The sequence below is a fragment of the Nerophis ophidion genome, linkage group LG03 (genome assembly GCF_033978795.1).
Source record: "Nerophis ophidion isolate RoL-2023_Sa linkage group LG03, RoL_Noph_v1.0, whole genome shotgun sequence".
NCBI classification, from domain to species: Eukaryota; Metazoa; Chordata; class Actinopteri; order Syngnathiformes; family Syngnathidae; genus Nerophis; species Nerophis ophidion.
Window position 1 is genome coordinate 42,564,024 of NC_084613.1, and position 19,654 is coordinate 42,583,677.

At 39.3% G+C, this 19,654-nt stretch overlaps 1 protein-coding gene across 4 annotated transcripts in view; it reads left to right on the forward strand.

Annotated features, from left to right (window-relative positions):
* Window positions 1-19,654, forward strand: part of LOC133549610 (ryanodine receptor 3-like) — a 373,912-nt gene that overhangs the window by 104,139 nt on the left and 250,119 nt on the right. For all 4 annotated transcript variants that reach the window (XM_061895194.1, XM_061895196.1, XM_061895195.1 and 1 more), the window contains exon 3: window positions 1,907-2,011. In XM_061895194.1, coding sequence (XP_061751178.1) covers window positions 1,907-2,011 — 105 coding nt within the window. The remainder of the gene's footprint in view (window positions 1-1,906; window positions 2,012-19,654) is intronic.

Consider the following 19,654-nt stretch of genomic DNA (forward strand, 5'->3'; position numbering starts at 1 on the left):
TTTATATTTACATCTAACACAATTTCCCAACTCATATGGAAACGGGGTTTGTACATACTGTATATATATGTGTATGTGCATTTAATTATATATATATATATATATATATATATATATATACAGTTGCGATCAAAAGTTTACATACACTTTTGAAGACAAATAATGTCATGGCTGTCTTAAGTTTTCAATTCTTTCTACAACTTAAATTTTTTTTGTGATGGAGTGATTGGAGCACATACTAGTTGGTCACAAAAACATTCATGAAGTTTGGTTCTTTTGTGAATTTATTATGGGTTTGCTGAAAATGTGACCAACTCTTCAAGCTTATTTCTGACGGTCTCTTAAAATGAGCCTTATTGGGAGGCTGTATTATTTGGTGCCAATGAACCCCTCCATTCATGAGCTGAGTGAAACTGTTTCTCTGCCCCAAGCCTGGGCAATTATTTTGACTTGGGGGCCACATTTAGAGAAAAAAATGTGTCTGGGGGCCGGTATATCTATTTTTAGGAACACTTATACAACACCGCACAATAATGTCTGATTGAGTGCTAAAAACGTTAGGACAGACCAACTTAAAAAACGGAATGACATTTTTACATTTTTCTATGAACAATAAAACACTGAATATTGACAAAATGTGAATGTCACACCCCCTTTCGATCAACATATTTTACAATCAAGTGAAACGCAACAAACATGCAACAGTGAAATATGAACGCGAAGGGTACACAATAAACCCACCTAAAATCTGATACATCTGATATTTGCTGAATTTCCCCCAAGGATCAATAAAGTACTTTCTATTCTATTCTATATATCACTAAGCGTTAAAACTTTATTGTGAAAATCTCCTTCCGCGTCTGTTGAAACTCTTCCCGCCCACACTACTTTGGTGCCATGTCTGAGCTGCTGTGACGTAGATTACCATAGTAACTAATTAGATTACCATAGTAACTAATTAGATCACCATAGTAACTGGTATATCATCCATAGGCACATATTCCAACCATTGCAATACATTGTATAGTTCAAGACTTACGGTCATTTGAAAACATCAATGCACATCATTATGGTAGCTACACTTTCCATCTTAAAGATCTAAAAAAAATATTTTGGAATGTCCGGCGGGCCAGATTGAAAAGCGCAACGGGCCTTAATTTGCCCAGGTCTGTGGACAGCCATTTTGTAGTTTTAAAGAATTGTGTCCGGCCAGATATTATTTATTAATATTTATATAATGCATTGCGGACAAAAAAGCTTAGATTTAATACAAAACGTGAACAAAGAATGCATTTTAAATCCTAACTCTGTAACTACATGTGCCAGTGTCCTGCTTGCTACTTGCCAATGATATCAATAGTATATGCTCATGTATCACTTCAAATTGTCAAGCTACTGTTATTAGATTTACCGCTTCAATGTATCCATTGTTACCAAAATTGTGGGAACAGGTTCTACGACTAAACATAGTTTAAGTCCTTTTGGGCCGAGTTGAATCTCTTGCTTCACTGGGTTGGTTGGCCCGTGCCCGTTTCTGTATTCGACAATGTTGTGTTAGCAGAAATATTTATTACTCACCACGCCCTTCTACAGCCAGAAATGTCTTTACTGTAAGTGTGACATCATTATTCTTGCTAAGCAAACAATAAACTGCAAAGAAATGCCATAAGGTGAGGTGCACAGTACCATAGGGGATTTTACAAGAAAATAACACAGGAAAATAATTAGTGCATGGATTTATTAAATATATAAATGTAATACCACATGTTTTGTTTTATCCTGAGGGGGTCAGTGCCCTACCAACCATTAACTGCATCGCATGTGCTTTTGAACTTCCAAAAGCGATGATCAAATTCACTGATTTGTGCTTATTTCTAACTCGAGCTACTCTGTTCTATTGTTCCAGTATGTCCCACCAGACCTGTGCATCTGCACCTTTGTGCTGGAACAGTCCCTGTCGGTACGAGCCCTTCAGGAGATGCTGGCCAAAAGCGGACAGAACAGTGAAGGGGTGAGTGACAATACACACATTTCTGCGAAAAGTATTCAATGTATATATGTATATATATATATATATATATATATATATATATATATATATATATATATATATATATATATATGGACATATGAAGACATTTGGAAAATATTGTGTGCTGCTAGCCTGTCTCAGGTGTAGAGATTAAAGGGCGAAATAACCATACTGCAGTGACTAGAGGACCCCAGTTGCCAAAAGGTCCTTGCCTGCATGAATATTAATGAGGACGAAGTAGATGCTGTGGTCTAATTTAGCGCTATAGTTTTCTTTTGGAGAAACAAACTCTTCTTACAAAAGGTTCATTACTTGCTGCTTTTAGACTAATGAGTGACAGGGTGAAGGTTACGGTTCACAAGTAATCAATACAAGGTGAATTTGTCATCATTTGTCTGTAATTGATCTTAATATTTCTGTGTGTATCCACTCTTGTTGATGTATTTTTATCTCATCTTTTTGTTTTCTGTTTAATCTCTATTCTCCACATGTTAGCCTCGCGGCCCAGATCGATGGGTATGTTTACTACTCATACCTTATTCCTCTTCTAATCCCTAATGCATGACACAATTTACACAGTAACACTGATTCAACCTAAAGAATATTTAAGCAGTGGTAGCAATGGATGTAATTTGTGTGTATGTGTGTGTGTGTGTGTGTGTGTGTGTGTGCGCGCGCCTTTGATAAATATTGTTTTACTATTGAATTGATTCAACACTGATTCAACCTAAAGAATATTTAAGCAGTGGTAGCAATGGATGTAATTTGTGTGTGTGTGTGTGTGTGTGTTTGTGTGTGTGTGTGTATGTGTGTGTGTGCGCGTGCGTGCATGTGTGTGCGTGAGTGTGTGTGCGTGTGTGTGTGTGTGTGTGTGTGTGTGTGTGTGTGTGTGTGTGTGTGTGTGTGTGCGCCTTTAATAAATATTGTTTTACTATTGAATTGGATTGAATAGAGACAAGTCAAACACAAGCACCAGCCGGAAAATGGTCGTTCAGGCTGAAGCTTGATCCATTCCATAAGCTCATTGATTGGCTTTCTGGTGCTGCCATCTTGCTAAGGTGACAATGATTGACAGCACGCAGCATCTAACTGTTCAGTATTAGATGCAACATAAGATCGAGTTGGCCTCCAAAAAGCAACATGAATCACAAAATGAGACAAATAAAATATCCAAACAAGAGGAGTCCAGGTCTTTACTTAAAGGTAGTTTTGTTGGTGCCTAGACCTGCGCTACAAAAATACCAACACAAATTGCTGCTGAAGTGTTTGTTATTCCTGGTAGCACAATGACTTAAAGTTGACTCCTTTTACAAAATCAACTTTTCTAACCTACTGGTGCCTGTTTTTGTTTATTTGGGTTCTGCATAAGTCCTGGAAATTATTTGAAAACAAACCAGGGATGCATGGCGGAGATATTTCCTTCATATTTTCTCCAAACAAGCCCAATTTGTGAAATTGTTCCTAAGTGCGATATCATTGGATCTCTCCATATATGGTAGCAATTTACCCAAAGAGTTACAGTCAATAAGTTCCTTCATTTTCTCTACTTTCTTGTTGTGGGGCGGACTGGCTTGTGAATGCGCATGCATCCTCTACCGTTTTTAATAAAAAAGTAGCATATAGTTTGACTGTATATGCGTCAGTAGACACTATATGGAAGTGTGGAAAACTTAAACATTGCTGAGGGGACAAGACACGGTCGAAGTGGAGGCAGGTAAGTAAGACCGCCCACAAAATGGTACATTCTGAGGAGACGGTCGGATAGTGGTTTGAAGATGGTCTTTAAAACATAATCCACGCACAATTTTGACCAAAGAACCACCATTAAATGTTATGTACTGTAGAACACAGGCAAGTATTTTAAATATAGAAAAAAATCATACTAAGACCCCTTTAAGTATCAGTTTTTTGTTGCAGTCGTTTTGACCCTCAGCCAGAAAATAAACATCCATCCATCCATCCATCCATTTTCTACCGCTTATTCCCTTTCGGGGTTGCGAGGGGCACTGGCGCCTATCTCAGCTACAATCGGGCGGAAGGCAGGGTACACCCTGGACAAGTCGCCACCTCATCGCAGGGCCAACACAGATAGACAGACAACATTCACACTCACATTCACACACTAGGGCCAATTTAGTGTTGCCAATCAACCTATCCCCAGGTGCATGTCTTTGGAAGTGGGAGGAAGCCGGAGTACCCGGAGGGAACCCACGCATTCACGGGGAGAACATGCAAACTCCACACAGAAAGATCCCGAGCCTGGATTTGAACCCAGGACTGCAGGAACTTCGTATTGTGAGGCAGACGCACTAACCCCTCTGCCACCGTGAAGCCCGAAAATAAACATTAAACTAAATATTATGCAAACTTAAAAAACTAGAGTTAATGTGTTTATATAATTTTTAAATGTTGTTATTTTGTGCAAAAAATAAATAATTTGCTATTTTTTTCTCCATCCATCCACTTTCTACTGCTTGTCCCTTTTGGGGTCGCAGGGGGAGCTGGAGCCTATCTCAGCTGCGTTTGGGCGGAAGGTGGCGTACACCCTGGACAAGTCGCCACCTCATCACAGGGTCAACATAGATAGACAGACAACATTCACACTCACATTGTTTCTCATATACTGTATTTTTCGGACTACAAGTCGCAGTTTTGGTGCGACATATACTCCGCAGCGACCTATGTGTTAAATTATTAACACATTACCGTAAAATATCAAATAGTATTATTTATATCATTCGCGGCAGAGACAAAGAAAATGTCAGCAATCGTCACACACACGTCAACCAATAAGAATTTGGCGGGGGAGGGTTAATGGCAGAAATGCATTGGTGGTCAGGAAAAGCTAACTGCTATATGCTACTGCCGTAGCCATTAAAATGGATCATTTCAACGTTGGCGGTAACTTGTAAAAACTGAGAAGGGTTGAACAAAAATGGCACTGAAAAGGAAATCATGTTCTGCAGCAAGCTGGACGTAGTGAAATATGCAGCAGAAAACGACAAGAGGAAGCGGCGCATACCTTTGGAGTTAGCAGAGTTGTTTAGAAGTGACATCGAGGAAGAAGATTTCATCGGATTTAGCTGTTAAGAATTAACAGATTGTTTGGTAAAAGTATAGCATGTTCTATATGTTATAGTTATTTGAATGACTCTTACCATAATATGTTACGTTAACATACCAGGCACGTTCTCAGTTGGTTATTTATGCGTCATATAAGGTACACTTATTCAGCCTGTTGTTCACTATTCTTTATTTATTTTAAATTGCCTTTCAAATGTCTATTCTTGGTGTTGGATTTTATCAAATAAATTTCCCCTATAAATGCGACTTATACTCCAGTGCGACATATATATGTTTTTTCTTTTTTTATTATGCATTTTCGATGGATGGATTTTCGGCCGGTGCGATGTATACTCCAGAGCAACGTTCCCTCTAAGGTGCGCGCCTGAGCAATTGCGCATTGCTCACACGCCCTATGCGCACGGAAAATCTATGCTGCGCACAAAGTCAAATCCCATCTGAACTATAAACAAAATAAACACGGATAACAATTTGTTCTGTATGATTTTGCAATGCAACTGTGAGTAACATGTGACGGCAAGCGAGGAGAACAATATTCGTCAACACTGTTAAATTATTAAGTCCTTAGAGAAGCTTTAAAGAGGGCAGGAATTCCATCCATTACAAAAAACTGATTGTCGGCCGTAATCACAACAGAAACATAGTAAAAAAAACAAACTTCTATCTCGGAAAACTGGTCATTGTCTGCCTTACAAACCAGCTTTAAACCAACTCTTTGTCATCTGCCCTATCGACAGCAGCCGTTCTCTCTCTTACTTGCTCCAACGCAAGCAGTCAAGGCACTTCGCCAGTGATGCATTTAAGGCCACACAAAAAGTCGGATAACTCCAACACCACACAAAGTGTCAATTCCAGATCGTTACACCAGGGGCGTTGCCAGACATATTTCACTGGGGCACGTGCCCCACTGTTGATCTGCAGTGCCCCTGTAAAAATAGTTTTAAGTCTTCATAACATAGACAACAGCACACATACTACTTAGTATGGTAATTGATTGCTACTGCATTCACTCCACACAATGAGCACATGGCTAATTAATATGGTAATTTATTCTCGTGTGGATCGAGACTTTAGTTGAGAGAGAGAGAGAGAGAGAGAGAGAGAGAGAGAGAGAGAGAGAGAGAGAGAGAGAGAGAGAGAGACAGAGAGAGACAGAGAGAGAGAAAGCCAGAGAGAGACAGAGGGAGACAGAGAGAGAGGGAAGATGAGAATCACTGCGTGAGGTAGGTAACGTTAGCCAACAACAATTTGTTAATTATATTATTTTGATTTTGATTTGACTCAAACTGTAACTCCTAGATGGATATCAGAAAGTTATTCGCCCGCAGCAGGTAAGAAGCAGCAAGGAATGAGAGATGTAAGTGAAGTCCTAGCTAGCTAGGCAACATCATTGTCTTAAGTTGATGCTAAGTTAGCTAACGTTCTTCCTTGTATCAAGACAAACATATTCATTTGCTGTACGAGCTGTCGGGGGAATTTCCAATGAACATGAAACATCATGTTGGTTATTGTCTGCTGGTTCTGCATCAATGATGGTTTGGAGTAAGCATGTGTGAGTTGAGTGCTTCTCAAATGGTTTATCTTCAGGAAGAAAAACATTTTTCCATATCATCAAGTCGTGAGCCCAATTTTTAAATCATTGAAGTTTATTTCACAGAAAAATAGCACAGTAGACTTGTCTTGTTAATCGGTGCGACTTTGACTAAAATAATCTTGTTTTGTCACCAGAAAAATGGCTACAGCTAAAGCATCTGGTTTTGTTTCCAGAAAAAATAGTAACAATTCTGTATTTTTTTCAGAAAGATGGCTGAAAATATCGGGTTTTGTTGCCCCATTTAGATTTTTTTTTAATATATTTCCATGTCTGTCCTGAGTCCTCCTCCAACTTGTTAGTCGGTTTGCCTTTTGCTAAAATACTCACTAATTGTCACTAGAAAAATGGCTGAAAATATCTGGTTTTGTTGCCACAATTTGATTTTTTTCTCCCTAAACTTTTTTTTTTTTTCATGCACACACCTGACTGAGACTCACTGAAAATGACACACAATCCACTTTTATGTCACGGCCCACCAGTTGGGAACCACTGGTCAACTGTATAACAGTTACTGTAATATTTCCATGTCTGTCCAGAGTGATCGACCACTTTGCAAAAATGAAAACGAGACGTTAGTTTACTTCTCAGAAAATGATTCCCTGAACAGACACACAACAGTCGTTCATTTATTATACTACTGTGGCTTAATTGTTTTGTGTATATTTTATCGTTTTGTGTATCTGAAATAGGATTAGCCACATTGCCATAAATGGAAATTAAATAATATAAAAGAACCCAGAGATGTAGGGGTGCTTTATTTTTGGTTTTACTTTTGTAGATGTTAAATTTGCAGATGATTACTGCAATATATATTTCAAAAAGATTCATTGCTCTTCCTTTTTGCTTTTACCAGGAGCAGTTTAGAAGTCTGGAGTAAAAAAGTGCACAAGTAGGTCAAATGCATTAGTTAATTTCAGGTGGTTAAGCAAAGATCCATACAACATAATCTGTTATGATTTCATAGTTTAAAGCACTATTTATATATTTTTTATGATAAATAAGTGCTAAAATGTTTTTGCTTGCGTGCTTTGCACGCTCACATGAATTATTTGTGCCCCAGGTGTGCCCCAGTACAGTATTAGGTCTAGTGACGCCCCTGCGTTACACTATGACTCCCCAAACAGAAGTGCTTATTCTACTGTCATTTATTAAGAATGTACATTTTTTTATGAATATTAATCATGGAATGCTGTCACTAGACTAGAGAAATGCTAACAAAAAGATATATTTAGCAGAACTAAATGTGATCTCTGAAAGGGATACAAATTATTTCCAAAGCTGGAACATCACCTAGGCCTAAAATACTATACCACACAGCTCATGAAAAACAAAATTGTCCATCCATCTATCCATTTTCTTCCGCTTATTCCCTTTTGGGGTCGCGGGGGGCGCTGGCGCCTATCTCAGCTACAATCGGGCGGAAGGCGGGGTACACCCTGGACAAGTCGCCACCTCATCGCAGGGCCAACACAGATAGACGAACAACATTCACACTCACATTCACACACTAGGGCCAATTTAGTGTTGCCAATCAACCTATCCCCAGGTGCATGTCTTTGGAAGTGGGAGGAAGCCGGAGTACACGGAGGGAACCCACGCATTCACGGGGAGAACATGCAAACTCCACACAGAAAGATCCCGAGCCTGGATTTGAACCCAGGGCTGCAGGAACTTCGTATTGTGAGGCAGACGCACTAACCCCTCTCCCACCGTGAAGCCAAAACAAGATTGTATTTGTTATATTTATTTATTTAAATGGGCCAAATCACTTATATTGGAAAAAACATCATGGAAAATGACTGCTGTCAGTTGATTATTAAAATAAAACATTTAACTTGTTATTAAGTCAGCTTTGGGACAGGTGTGCTGCTGGTGTGGCCAAAGTGTGCACGACTGATGTTGCTCGCATGTGCTCCGATGAATGCTCAGGGAGTTTTTGCGTTTGCTCACACACATGAACAATTAGAAGGAACATTGCTCCGGAGCGATTTACAATCCGAAAAATATGGTACTGTATAAACCAAGCCCCGTGTACTCAGACCAGTTTTGACCCCCCCGACTTCTGTAATCCAAATGTCCTCCTTAGTGCTAGTTCATGAGCTAAACCCCACAGGTTGTCAACTCATTGTCCAGCACAGCTCTTAAGTATTAGGAGGTTGGGTTTACACAACCTATTGTCACACAGCCACACAAGCTGGTATGCGTCAGAGAGAAAGAGTTCCGGGTTCCGGGTTCCGGGTTCCTCCCTTTTGTATGTTGGATTAATGTCAGACTAACATTACTCATGTTGTCCTCTTGGGATTCTGTTGGATGTTCAAAGCAGTATCATTTGTTGTCACACAAGCTTACATTTGTCACAGGATCCTCTTTTACTCACCGTGATTCCAAGCTACGGGATTATGTAAGGAAGCATCCAATATCTGAAGAACAACAAATCTCCACCGATTATTAAGCAAAAAAGAAAAACGTTCACAATCGTTTTGTCGTTTCAGCGTTTTAGCTAGTTCAATCTTAATGTCTCATGGCTAATTATGTTGAGGATTCCAATAAATCCTCAGCTGTTAGCGGCTCATTTTCATCGCCTTGTCGTCTGAGATAAATGAATGTGTCAGAGCTGCAGCTTTGTAAATGCAGAGGGTTGTCTGTGAGAAGGCGACATCATTGGTTCCGCCGATTCCCGTGGTGAGCTTGCTGGGAATAATCGGCGGCAGCGGTGGTAAAAGGCAGCTCAAAATTTTAAACACTGAGGTAGCGCTCACTTAGACTTTTTTTTTGGAGCACTAAAACAGGGTCAGTCCTCTTAGGGCACACCTTTTTAAAGTGATGTTAACGCTTGTCATTTTCCATCCGGGTAAAAACAAAAACTGGTGTGATTGCTTTGATGGAATGGTTTGTTGGGTTAGGCTCCGATATCTTTTAAGCAAAAATGTGCACCAAACAAATGGACTGAGACCTTGCAAATTAAATATAGTGTTATATTGTGATATAGTATACAGCAGTGGTTCTCAACCTTTTTTCAGTGATGTACCCCCCTGTGAACATGATTTTTAATTCAAGTACCCCCTAATCAGAGCAAAGCATTTTTGGTTGAAAAAAGGAGACAAAGAAGTAAAATACAGCACAATATCATCAGTTTCTGATTTATTAAATTGTATAACAGTGCAAAATATTGATCATTTGTAGTGGTATTTCTTGAACTATTTTGAAATAATGATATAAAAATAACTAAAAACTTAAGTGATCCATCCATTTTCTATAAACAAGTGATTCAATTATAAATAAAGATTTCTACACATAGAAGTAATCATCAACTTAAATTGCCCTCTTAGGGGTTTTTGTGATAGGGATCCATCTGGATTCATGAACTTAATTCTAAACATTTCTTCAGAAAAAATAAATCTTTAATATCAATATTTATGGAACATGTTCACAAAAATCTAGCTGTCAACACTGAAAATTGCATTGTTGCATTTCTTTTCAGTTTATGAACTTACATTCATATTTTGTTGAAGAAATATTAAATAAATATATTTATAAAGGATTTTTGAATTGTTGCTCTTTTTAGAATATTTAAAAAAAATCTCACGTACCCCTTGCCATACCTTCAAGTACCCCCAGGGGTACGCGTACCCCCATTTGAGAACCACTGGTATACAGTATAATAACACAAGTATGTCAATCGGCACTCAATAGACGCTGCCAATAAAGTTGTGACTTTGTGAACATGATATTTCCGATAGTAGACAACTGGTACAGTGGCTAAAAAAATGTCACAACAATTGTAATTGCCACAAACAGTACAAACGCTGCAATACAACAACTTTAAAGGCCTACTGAAACCCACTACTACCGACCACGCAGTCTGATAGTTTATACATCAATGATGAAATCTTAACATTGCAACACATGCCAATACGGCCTTTTTAGTTTACTAAATTGCAATTTTTAATTTCACGCGAGGTATCCTGTTGAAAACGTGGCGGCATGATTATGCGCATGATGAGCGTGCGCGTGATGTCTCTGATTGTAGGGGACATTTTTTTTCAAGCCCGATCAAAGCTATAAGTAGTCTGCTTTAATCGCATAATTACACAGTATTCTGGACATCTGCGTTGCTGAATATTTTGCAATGTGTTCAATTAATAATGCAGAAGTCAAAGAAGAAAGATGTAGGTGGGAAGCGGTGTATTGCGGCTGCCTTTAGCAATACAAACACAGCCGGTGTTTCCTTGTGTACATTCCCGAAGGTGAAGCTTTACTATGGAACAGAGCAGTCAAGCGAACATAGTTCCCGATCACATGTCAACCGTCAGGTTTCAGTGAGAAAATTGTGGTAATAAGTCGGCTTTTACCGTAGACATGAGCGGAGCTTGCGTCCTCCTGCAGCTGCGGACTCTCTTACCTCCTCCCACCGGAGACACTGGCGGTCACCCCACCCGTGGCCACACCCCTCCGACTTTCAGGTACCATATAATCTCACTAAAACACTAGTAACACAATAAGCAGATAAGGGATTTTCCAGAATTATCCTAGTAAATGTGTCTAATAACATCTGAATTGCTCCCACTTCCCTCGCCTTTTTTTTCCCCCTAGACTTTCACTCTCACTATCCTCATCTAGGAATCTTTCATCCCCGCTCAAATTAATGGGGAAATTGTCGCTTTCTCGGTCCGAAACGCTCTCGCTGCTGGTGGCTATGATTGTAAACAATGCGAGGATGTGAGGAGCTCCACAACCCGTGACGTCATGAGCATATTGTCTACTACTTCCGGTACAGGCAAGGCTTTTTTATTAGCAACCAAAAGTTGCGAACTTTATCCTTGATGTTCTCTACTAAATCCTTTCAGCAAAAATATGGCAATATCGCGAAATGATCAAGTATGACACATACAATGGACCTGTTATCCCCGTTTGAATAAGAAAATCTCATTTCAGTAGGCCTTTAAGCCACAGCACAACAACTATCAGCCACACACAATTGCAAAAGCTAAAACAAAATTAAATGCCACAACATAACTTTACACTACCACACAACATGATAAAAATAACACAACAACTTTCAGCCACAACACAACTATAAAAAGCCACCACACATGTAAATGTGACAACACAACAACTTTAAGCTTCGATATAACAAACACAAACACCACAACGTAACTTTCAGCCACAAGTGCAAAAAGCCACAACATATGCAAACACCGCAAAGCAATAACATAAAATCCTAACACAACCAATTTACGCTACAACACAACAACTGACAGTGTATGATGCAAAAAGTTGCAACACCCCATCACAGCTTACTATTACATACTTTCCAACTTCATTTATTAAAACTTTTTCAACTTTTTGTGAAAACAAAAACGTCCGTCGTCAAAACTTGGTCTGCTGTTGCGTCCATTCTGTCTGTCACTTCAATTGTTGCCTAATGTTGTTATATTCTGGCTTCATGTAGTTGTATTGTTGATTCATGTTGTCGTGTCGTGGCGTTTAAATTTGTTGTGACCCTTCTTGGCCACCGTACTTTTGCTATGATGCCAGGCTATGTTAGTGTAAACACAGTAACTAAAGTTGAGGTTCAATAGCCACAATGAGCTTCGGTCTAGACCGTGGTACTAAACAGTAAGTATGTACACAGTCTAGACCCTTACCATAAACTCGTATAAAAGAGCATGTAGAGAACGTAGACCTCAGCCAAGGTAATGTCACATTGGGAAATCAATGAATTTGAAACTAGGAAGTAAAGATCAAGAAGTTCTTCTGGATCACAAATGTCATAAGATTTTGGATGAAATTAAATTACAACTGGATGAGATGATGACATTTCACAGAGACAGAAGTATGTGAATATGCTAAATGGGATTTTTCACAGTACAAACCCCTTTTCCATATGAGTTGGGAAATTCTGTTAGATGTAAATATAAACGGAATACAATGATTTGCAAATCTTTTTCAAGCCATATTCAGTTGAATGCACTACAAAGACAACATATTTGATGTTCAAACTCATAAACTTTATTCTTTTTTTGCAAATGATAATTAACTTAGAATTTCGTGGCTGCAACACGTGCCAAAGTAGTTGGGAAAGGGCATGTTCACCACTGTGTTACATCACCTTTTCTTAAAACAACACTCAATAAACGTTTAGGAACCGAGGAAACTAATTGTTGAAACTTTGAAAGTGGAATTCTTTCTCATTCTTGTTTTATGTAGAGCTTCAGTCGTTCAACCGTCCGGGGTGTCCGCTGTCATATTTTAGGCTTCATAATCCATCACACATTTTCGATAGGAGACAGGTCTGGACTGCAGGCAGACCAGGAAAGTACCCGCACTCTTTTGCTACGAAGCCACGCTGTTGTAACACGTGGCTTGGCATTGTCTTGCTGAAATAAACAGGGAAGTCCATGATAACGTTGCTTGGATGATAACATATGTTGCTCCAAAACCTGTGTGGACCATTCAGCATTAATGGTGCCTTCACAGATGTGTAAATTACCCATGCCTTGGGCACTAATACACCCCCATACCATCACAGATGCTGGCTTTCTAACTTTGCACCTATAACAATCCGGGTGGTTATTTTCCTCTTTGTTCCGGAGGACACCACGTCCACAGTTTCCAAATATAATTTGAAATGTGGACTCGTCAGACCACAGAACACCTTTCCACTTTGCATCAGACCATCTTAGATGATCTCAGGCCCAGCGATGGTCAAACTCATAAACTTTTTTTTTTTTTTTGCAAATAATAATTAACTTAGAATTTCATGGCTACAACACGTGCCAAAGTAGTTGGGAAAGGGCATGTTCATCACTGTGTTACATCACCTTTTCTTTTAACAACACTCAATAAATGTTTGGGAACTGAGGAAACTAATTGTTGAAGCTTTGAAAAAGGAATTATTCCCATTATGTAGAGCTTCAGTCGTTCAACAGTTCAGGGTCTCCGCTGTCATAATGCGCCACACGTTTTCGATGGGAGACAGGTCTGGACTGCAGGTGGGCATGGAAAGTACCCGCACTATTTTTTTACAAAGCCACACTGTTGTAACACGTGATGAATTGGGCTTGGCATTGTCTTGCTGAAATAAGCAGGGGCGTCCATGAAAAAGATGGCGCTTGTATAGCAGCATATGTTGTTCCAAAACCTGTATGTACCTTTTAGCATTAATGGTGGATTCACAGATGAGTAAGTTACCCATGCCTTGGGCATCAATGCACCCCCATACCTTCACAGATGCTGGCTTTTGAACTTTGCGTCGATAAAAGTCTGGATGGTTCACTTCCCATTTGGTCCGGATGACACGATGTCGAATATTTCCCAAAACAATTTGAAATGTGGAATCGTCGGACCACAGAACACTTTTCCACTTTGCATCAGTCCATCTTAGATGATCTCGGGCCCAGAGAAGCCGGCGGTGTTTGTGGATGTTGTTGATAAATGGCATTCGCTGTGCATAGTAGAGCTTTAACTTGCACTTACAGATGGAGCGACAAATTGTATTTAGTGACAATTATTTTCGGAAGTGTTCCTGAGCCCAAGTGGTCATATCCTTTTAGAGATTGATGTCGGTTTTTGATACAGTGCCGTCTGAGGTATCAAAGGTCTCGGTCATTCAATGTTGGTTTCCGGCCATGCCGCTTACGTGGAGTGATTTCTCCAGATTCTCTGAACCTTTTAATGATATTATGGACCGTAGATGTTGAAATCCCTACATTTTTTGCAATTGCACTTTGAGAAAAGTTGTTCTTAAACGGTTTGACTATTTGCTCACGTAGTTGTGGACAAAGTGGTGACCCTCGCCCCATCCTTTGTTGTGAAAGACTGAGCATTTTTTGGGAAGCGGTTTTTATACCCAATCATGGCACCCACCTGTTCCCAATTAGCCTGCACACCTGTGGGATGTTCCAAATAAGTGTTTGATATGCATCCCTCAACTTTATCAGTATTTATTGCCACCTTTCCCAACTTCTTTTTCACATGTTGCTGGCATCAAATTCTAAAGTTAATGATTGTTTGCAAAAAAAAATGTTATCAGTTTCAACATCAAATATGTTGTCTCTGTAGCATATTCAACTGAATATGGGTTGAAAATGATTTGCAAATCATTTTATTCCGTTTATATTTACATCTGACACATTTTCCCAACTCATATGAAAACGGGGTTTGTACATTTGAACTTCTGCCAAATGTGTGATCCGGTCCAGATACATAGTTTTTTGAATACACATTTTGCATTCCATGCAAATAATATATTTGCAATATGGCTATCAATGCATCACAATATTTAATCATAGTTTCTTCATAGTTAACGCAAAATTAATCGAGATTAATCGCAGATAGGTATACATTTCCATCATTAATAAGTGTACCCATACTACGGAATGGATAGAGTGTCAATACGGAGTGAGGAGGTGACACAGGCATGTTAATCATGTGTTAAAAAATATTTTTGTTAAAGGAGCTTATAGAGAACCAGTTATTGCATTAACTTTGACAGCCCTAATTTGCACATCAACAAACCCATGACAATCAGGATTTGTGTAACGCTAGGAATTTGTCAATACAATACCCTTATATACTGTATATTCCTTATCGAAACCGGTATTTATCGGTACTACCGTATTTCCTTGAATTTCCGCTGAGGCGCTAATTATTTTAAAACCTTTTCTCACTCCTGCGCTTACTAAAGGCACGTGGTAAAAGTAAGCATGCGCCAATTATTTTAAAACCTCTTCTCACTCCGGCACTTACCAAAGGTATGCAGTAAAAATTTTAGTGTGATGTAAGCTTGGACCTTAAATCCTACTGAATAGCTCTTAATCTTTTTCCCTTTAAGCGATTTCAAATTACCGGTATTGAAATCAGCCTCCTCCATTTTTAAAATGATGACAGGGGAAGGGTCACTCGTGACGTCACAAGTTTGACCAGGCGGTAATACTAAGCATGCGCTAATTATTTTGGGAAGCGAGTTTGACCCGGCAGTAATTCAAGGCAGGCGCATACTATAAGCTCTGCGGCAATTCAAGGAAATACGGTATGTAATTGTTGTGTATAAAGATGTTGACAAATGCATTTTTATTCAAATTTGTATTTTCACAAGAAGTTAATAAAATTAAACAAAATGTTATCAAGAGCCGAATTCTACAAAAAAGTGGAGCTAAGACTATTGGCCAGGGCAATTCAACTACATAATGAGGAGGGATATAGTTTCAACAGTCCAAGGGCTCTTGAAACATCGACATGGGGATGTTTTGTCAGAAAGTGCCTCCACAGGTTATATTTATTTGAGACTATTTACTTATTGCAAAGTAAACACATCGGCTTCCTCACTGCACTGTCAATAAATGTATTATTCTGCTCTCGCTTCTCGTTTCCAGCGTGTGCAGGTAGTTAAAGCATGAAGAAAAAGAAGAAGTTCCTGTATTTGTTGAGGATTTATGTTCCTTCTTTTGAATTATTTTCCTTCTTTAGCTTTATTTCTAAAGAAGGAAAGATAATAAAGTACTTTATTGATTCCTTCAGGAGAGTTCCCTCAGGGAATTGAAAAGATCGCTACTCAGTCAAAAAACAACACAACCACGAATGCAAAAGACATCACAAAATCAGAAATTTCTAAACAAAACAAACTAAATATCTTTATGCACAATATTTACTTACAAATGTTTGACCAAGTTTTGTGATGAAGCTTACGCTTGTGGATTTCTACCATTGTTGCTGCTTGACTGGATCAATGTGTCCGTTGCGAAAACAATAACTCGAGCGCTTGCTCATGGTAGAACATTCATACGTTGTTGTCCAGTTGTTGTTAAGTCCGATTTTTCTAATTTATTTAGATTTTTTTTTCCAGGGTTGAATGATTTGTCTTCTTCTATTCAACCCACTGCTGTTTCATTGTGACACACATGCTTTGTTGTTGCTCCCTGCAGGGTGGTGAGGGTGCTGCATACATGATAAACCCTAATTTGAATTTTTTCATCAAGCCTATTTGGGTGATGTTCAGCGGCCAAATGAAAAGCTTTGGCAGGTCGGATTTTAATTAGGCCTGCTTTAGGCATATACTATTTTGCCCTTTGGCAAGCTACTCAAAATCAGGGGGCTCACAAGCTAAATAAATGATAAATGGGTTGTACTTGTATAGCGCTTTTCTACCTTCATGGTTCTCAAAGCGCTTCGACACTACTTCCACATTTACCCATTCACACACTGATGGAGGGAGCTGCCATGCAAGGCGCAACGGACGTGAGGAGGTTGGTACTAGGTGGGGATTGAACCAGGGACCTTCAGGTTACACACGGCCACTTTACCACTGCGCCACGCCAGTTGGAGACCTCTGGTTTATGCTTTCACACACATTTAATTAAGTGTGGGCGTCTTGTTTGAGCCAACAGGAATATGTGTTTGTCATTGATCAGCGCTTTTGATGTCATTAGATTCGCATTGACAGGGTAGATCTGATATGTCGTTTTACAAACGCCATTTCCATATGAGTTGGGAAATTGTTTAAGATGTAAATATAAACGGAATACAATGATTTGCAAATCCTTTTCAATCCATATTCAATTCAATGCACTACAAAGACAAGAAATTTGATTTTCAAACTCATAACCTTTTTTTTTTTTTCCCAAATAATAATTAACTTAGAATTTCAATGCTGTAACACGTGCCAAAGTAGTTGGGAAAGGGCATGATCACCACTGTGTTACATCACCTTTTCTTTTAACAACACTCAATAAACCTTTGGGAACTGAGGAATTCTTTAACCATTCTTGCTTGATGTACAGCTTAAGTTGTTCAACAGTCCGGGGTCTTGTTTTTGTATTTTCCGCTTCATAATGCGCCACACATTTTCGATGGGAGACATGTCTGGACAGCAGGCAGGCAAGGAAAGTACCCGCAAAGGCTTTTACTACAAACCCATGCTGTTGTAACACGTGGCTTGGCATTGTTTTGCTGAAATAAGCAGGGGAGTCCATGATAACATTGCTTGGATGACAAAATATGTTGCTCCAAAACCTGTATGGACCATTCAGTATTAATTGGTGTCTTCGCAGATGTGTAAGTTACCCATGGCTTGGGCACTAATACACCCCCATACCATCACACATACTGTCTTCTGAACTTTGCCCTGGATGGTTATTTTCCTCTTTGTTCCGGAGGACACCACGTCCACATTTTCCAAATATAATTTGAAGTGTGGACTCGTCAGACCACATAACACTTTTCCACTTGGCATCAGTCCATCTTAGATGAGCTCGGGCCCAGCGAAGCCGGCGGCGTTCCTGCGTGTTGTTGATGAATGGCTTTCGCTTTGCATAGTAGAGTTTTAACTTGTACTTACAGATGTAATGACAAACTGTAGTTACTGACAGTGGTTTTATGAAGTGTTGCTGAGCCCATGTGGTGATATCCTTTACACACCAATGCCGGTTTTTGATGCAGTACCGCCTGAGGGATCAAAGGTCCATAATATCATCGCTTATGTGCAGAGATTTCTCCAGATTCTCTGAATCTTTTCATGATTTAATGGACCTTAGATGGTAAAATCCCTAAGTTCCTTGCAATACCTCAACGAGGTATTGCAATTTGCTTACAAATTGGTGACCCTCGCACCATCCTTGTTTGTGAATTACTTAGCATTTCATCAAAGCCGCTTTTATACCCAATCATGGCACCCACCTGTTCCCAGTTAGCCTGCACACCTGTGGGATGTTCCAATTAAGTATTTGATGAGCATTCCTCAACTTTATCAGTATTTATTGCCACCTTTCCAACTTCTTTGTCACGTGTTGCAGCCATGAAATTATAAGTTAAATATTATTTGCAAAAAAAAAAAAAGTTTATCAGTTTGAACATCAAATATGTTGTCTTTGTAGAATATTCAACTGAATATGGGTTGAAAATGATTTGCAAATCATTGTATTATGTTTATATTTACATCTAACACAATTTCCCAACTCATATGGAAACAGGGTTTGTACGTATTACAATAGTGTTGTATTTTCTTCCACATTGGCACGAGGCCTGATTCCAATCTAAAGATATCAAATTGTATGCATTTTTCCCCTCTCATTTAGAGATGCAAATTGTGGCCCTTTGGATAGAAAAACCCCAAGCAAATTTCATCACTTGAACCCTGTTTGTGTACTTAGGTTGCAAATATACCAAATACTGGTCAGTTTAAGAAAGCTTGGTTGCTATTTTTGCTGTGTTATTTGTTCCATTCTTTCCATTTGTGCATTATTATTGATGTTGTCTGCCTCTTCCTAATTCTTTGCCTTTACTGAAATGTCAGGAGAAAATGTCATTAAGGGCTAGCTGAAGGTTGAATATGTCTCAGCTGAGACGCTGAAATCAATATGACTTCGAACAGATGGGTTATCAATAGAAGCTAGATGGAGCAAATTACTAGACAGGTCTGTTTTAGCTGGAAAACACAAGGGAGACCAACATGCACTGCAAATATAAGACATGGGCTCGTGCACGCCAGCCTCACAGAACTTGATATCCGGCAGCTGGATGAGATCAGTCAATCAAAAAGACAGCACAACCCTAAGGACATCTAATGTGCACCTGCTTTGCTGTATTTGTTACCTTCAAGACCACAACAGTTTAGCTCAGAATTCAAAGAGCTGCAGAGCACATGCACCTTAAAGGAGTGGTCTGCCAAATGTCACAGCATTAACTTAATGTCTCTTGTGGTCACCAGCTGCATGACATTATAACGTTGTAGCCCATCCATCTCCTATATCGCTACATCAGGTTAAATCTCTTTACCTTTATGTTTCGATTAGCCACGGGTGATGCATTTTCTCATTTCAGTAATTGTTTCAGCAGCAGCTTCTTACTGGTGTGAGCCCTGGCCGTGCTCACTGTGCTCTGTCTCTATAGCTGACTGCCTCACAGTTGGTATAGGAGACTTAGGTTTATTGGTTGTGGGGATTGAA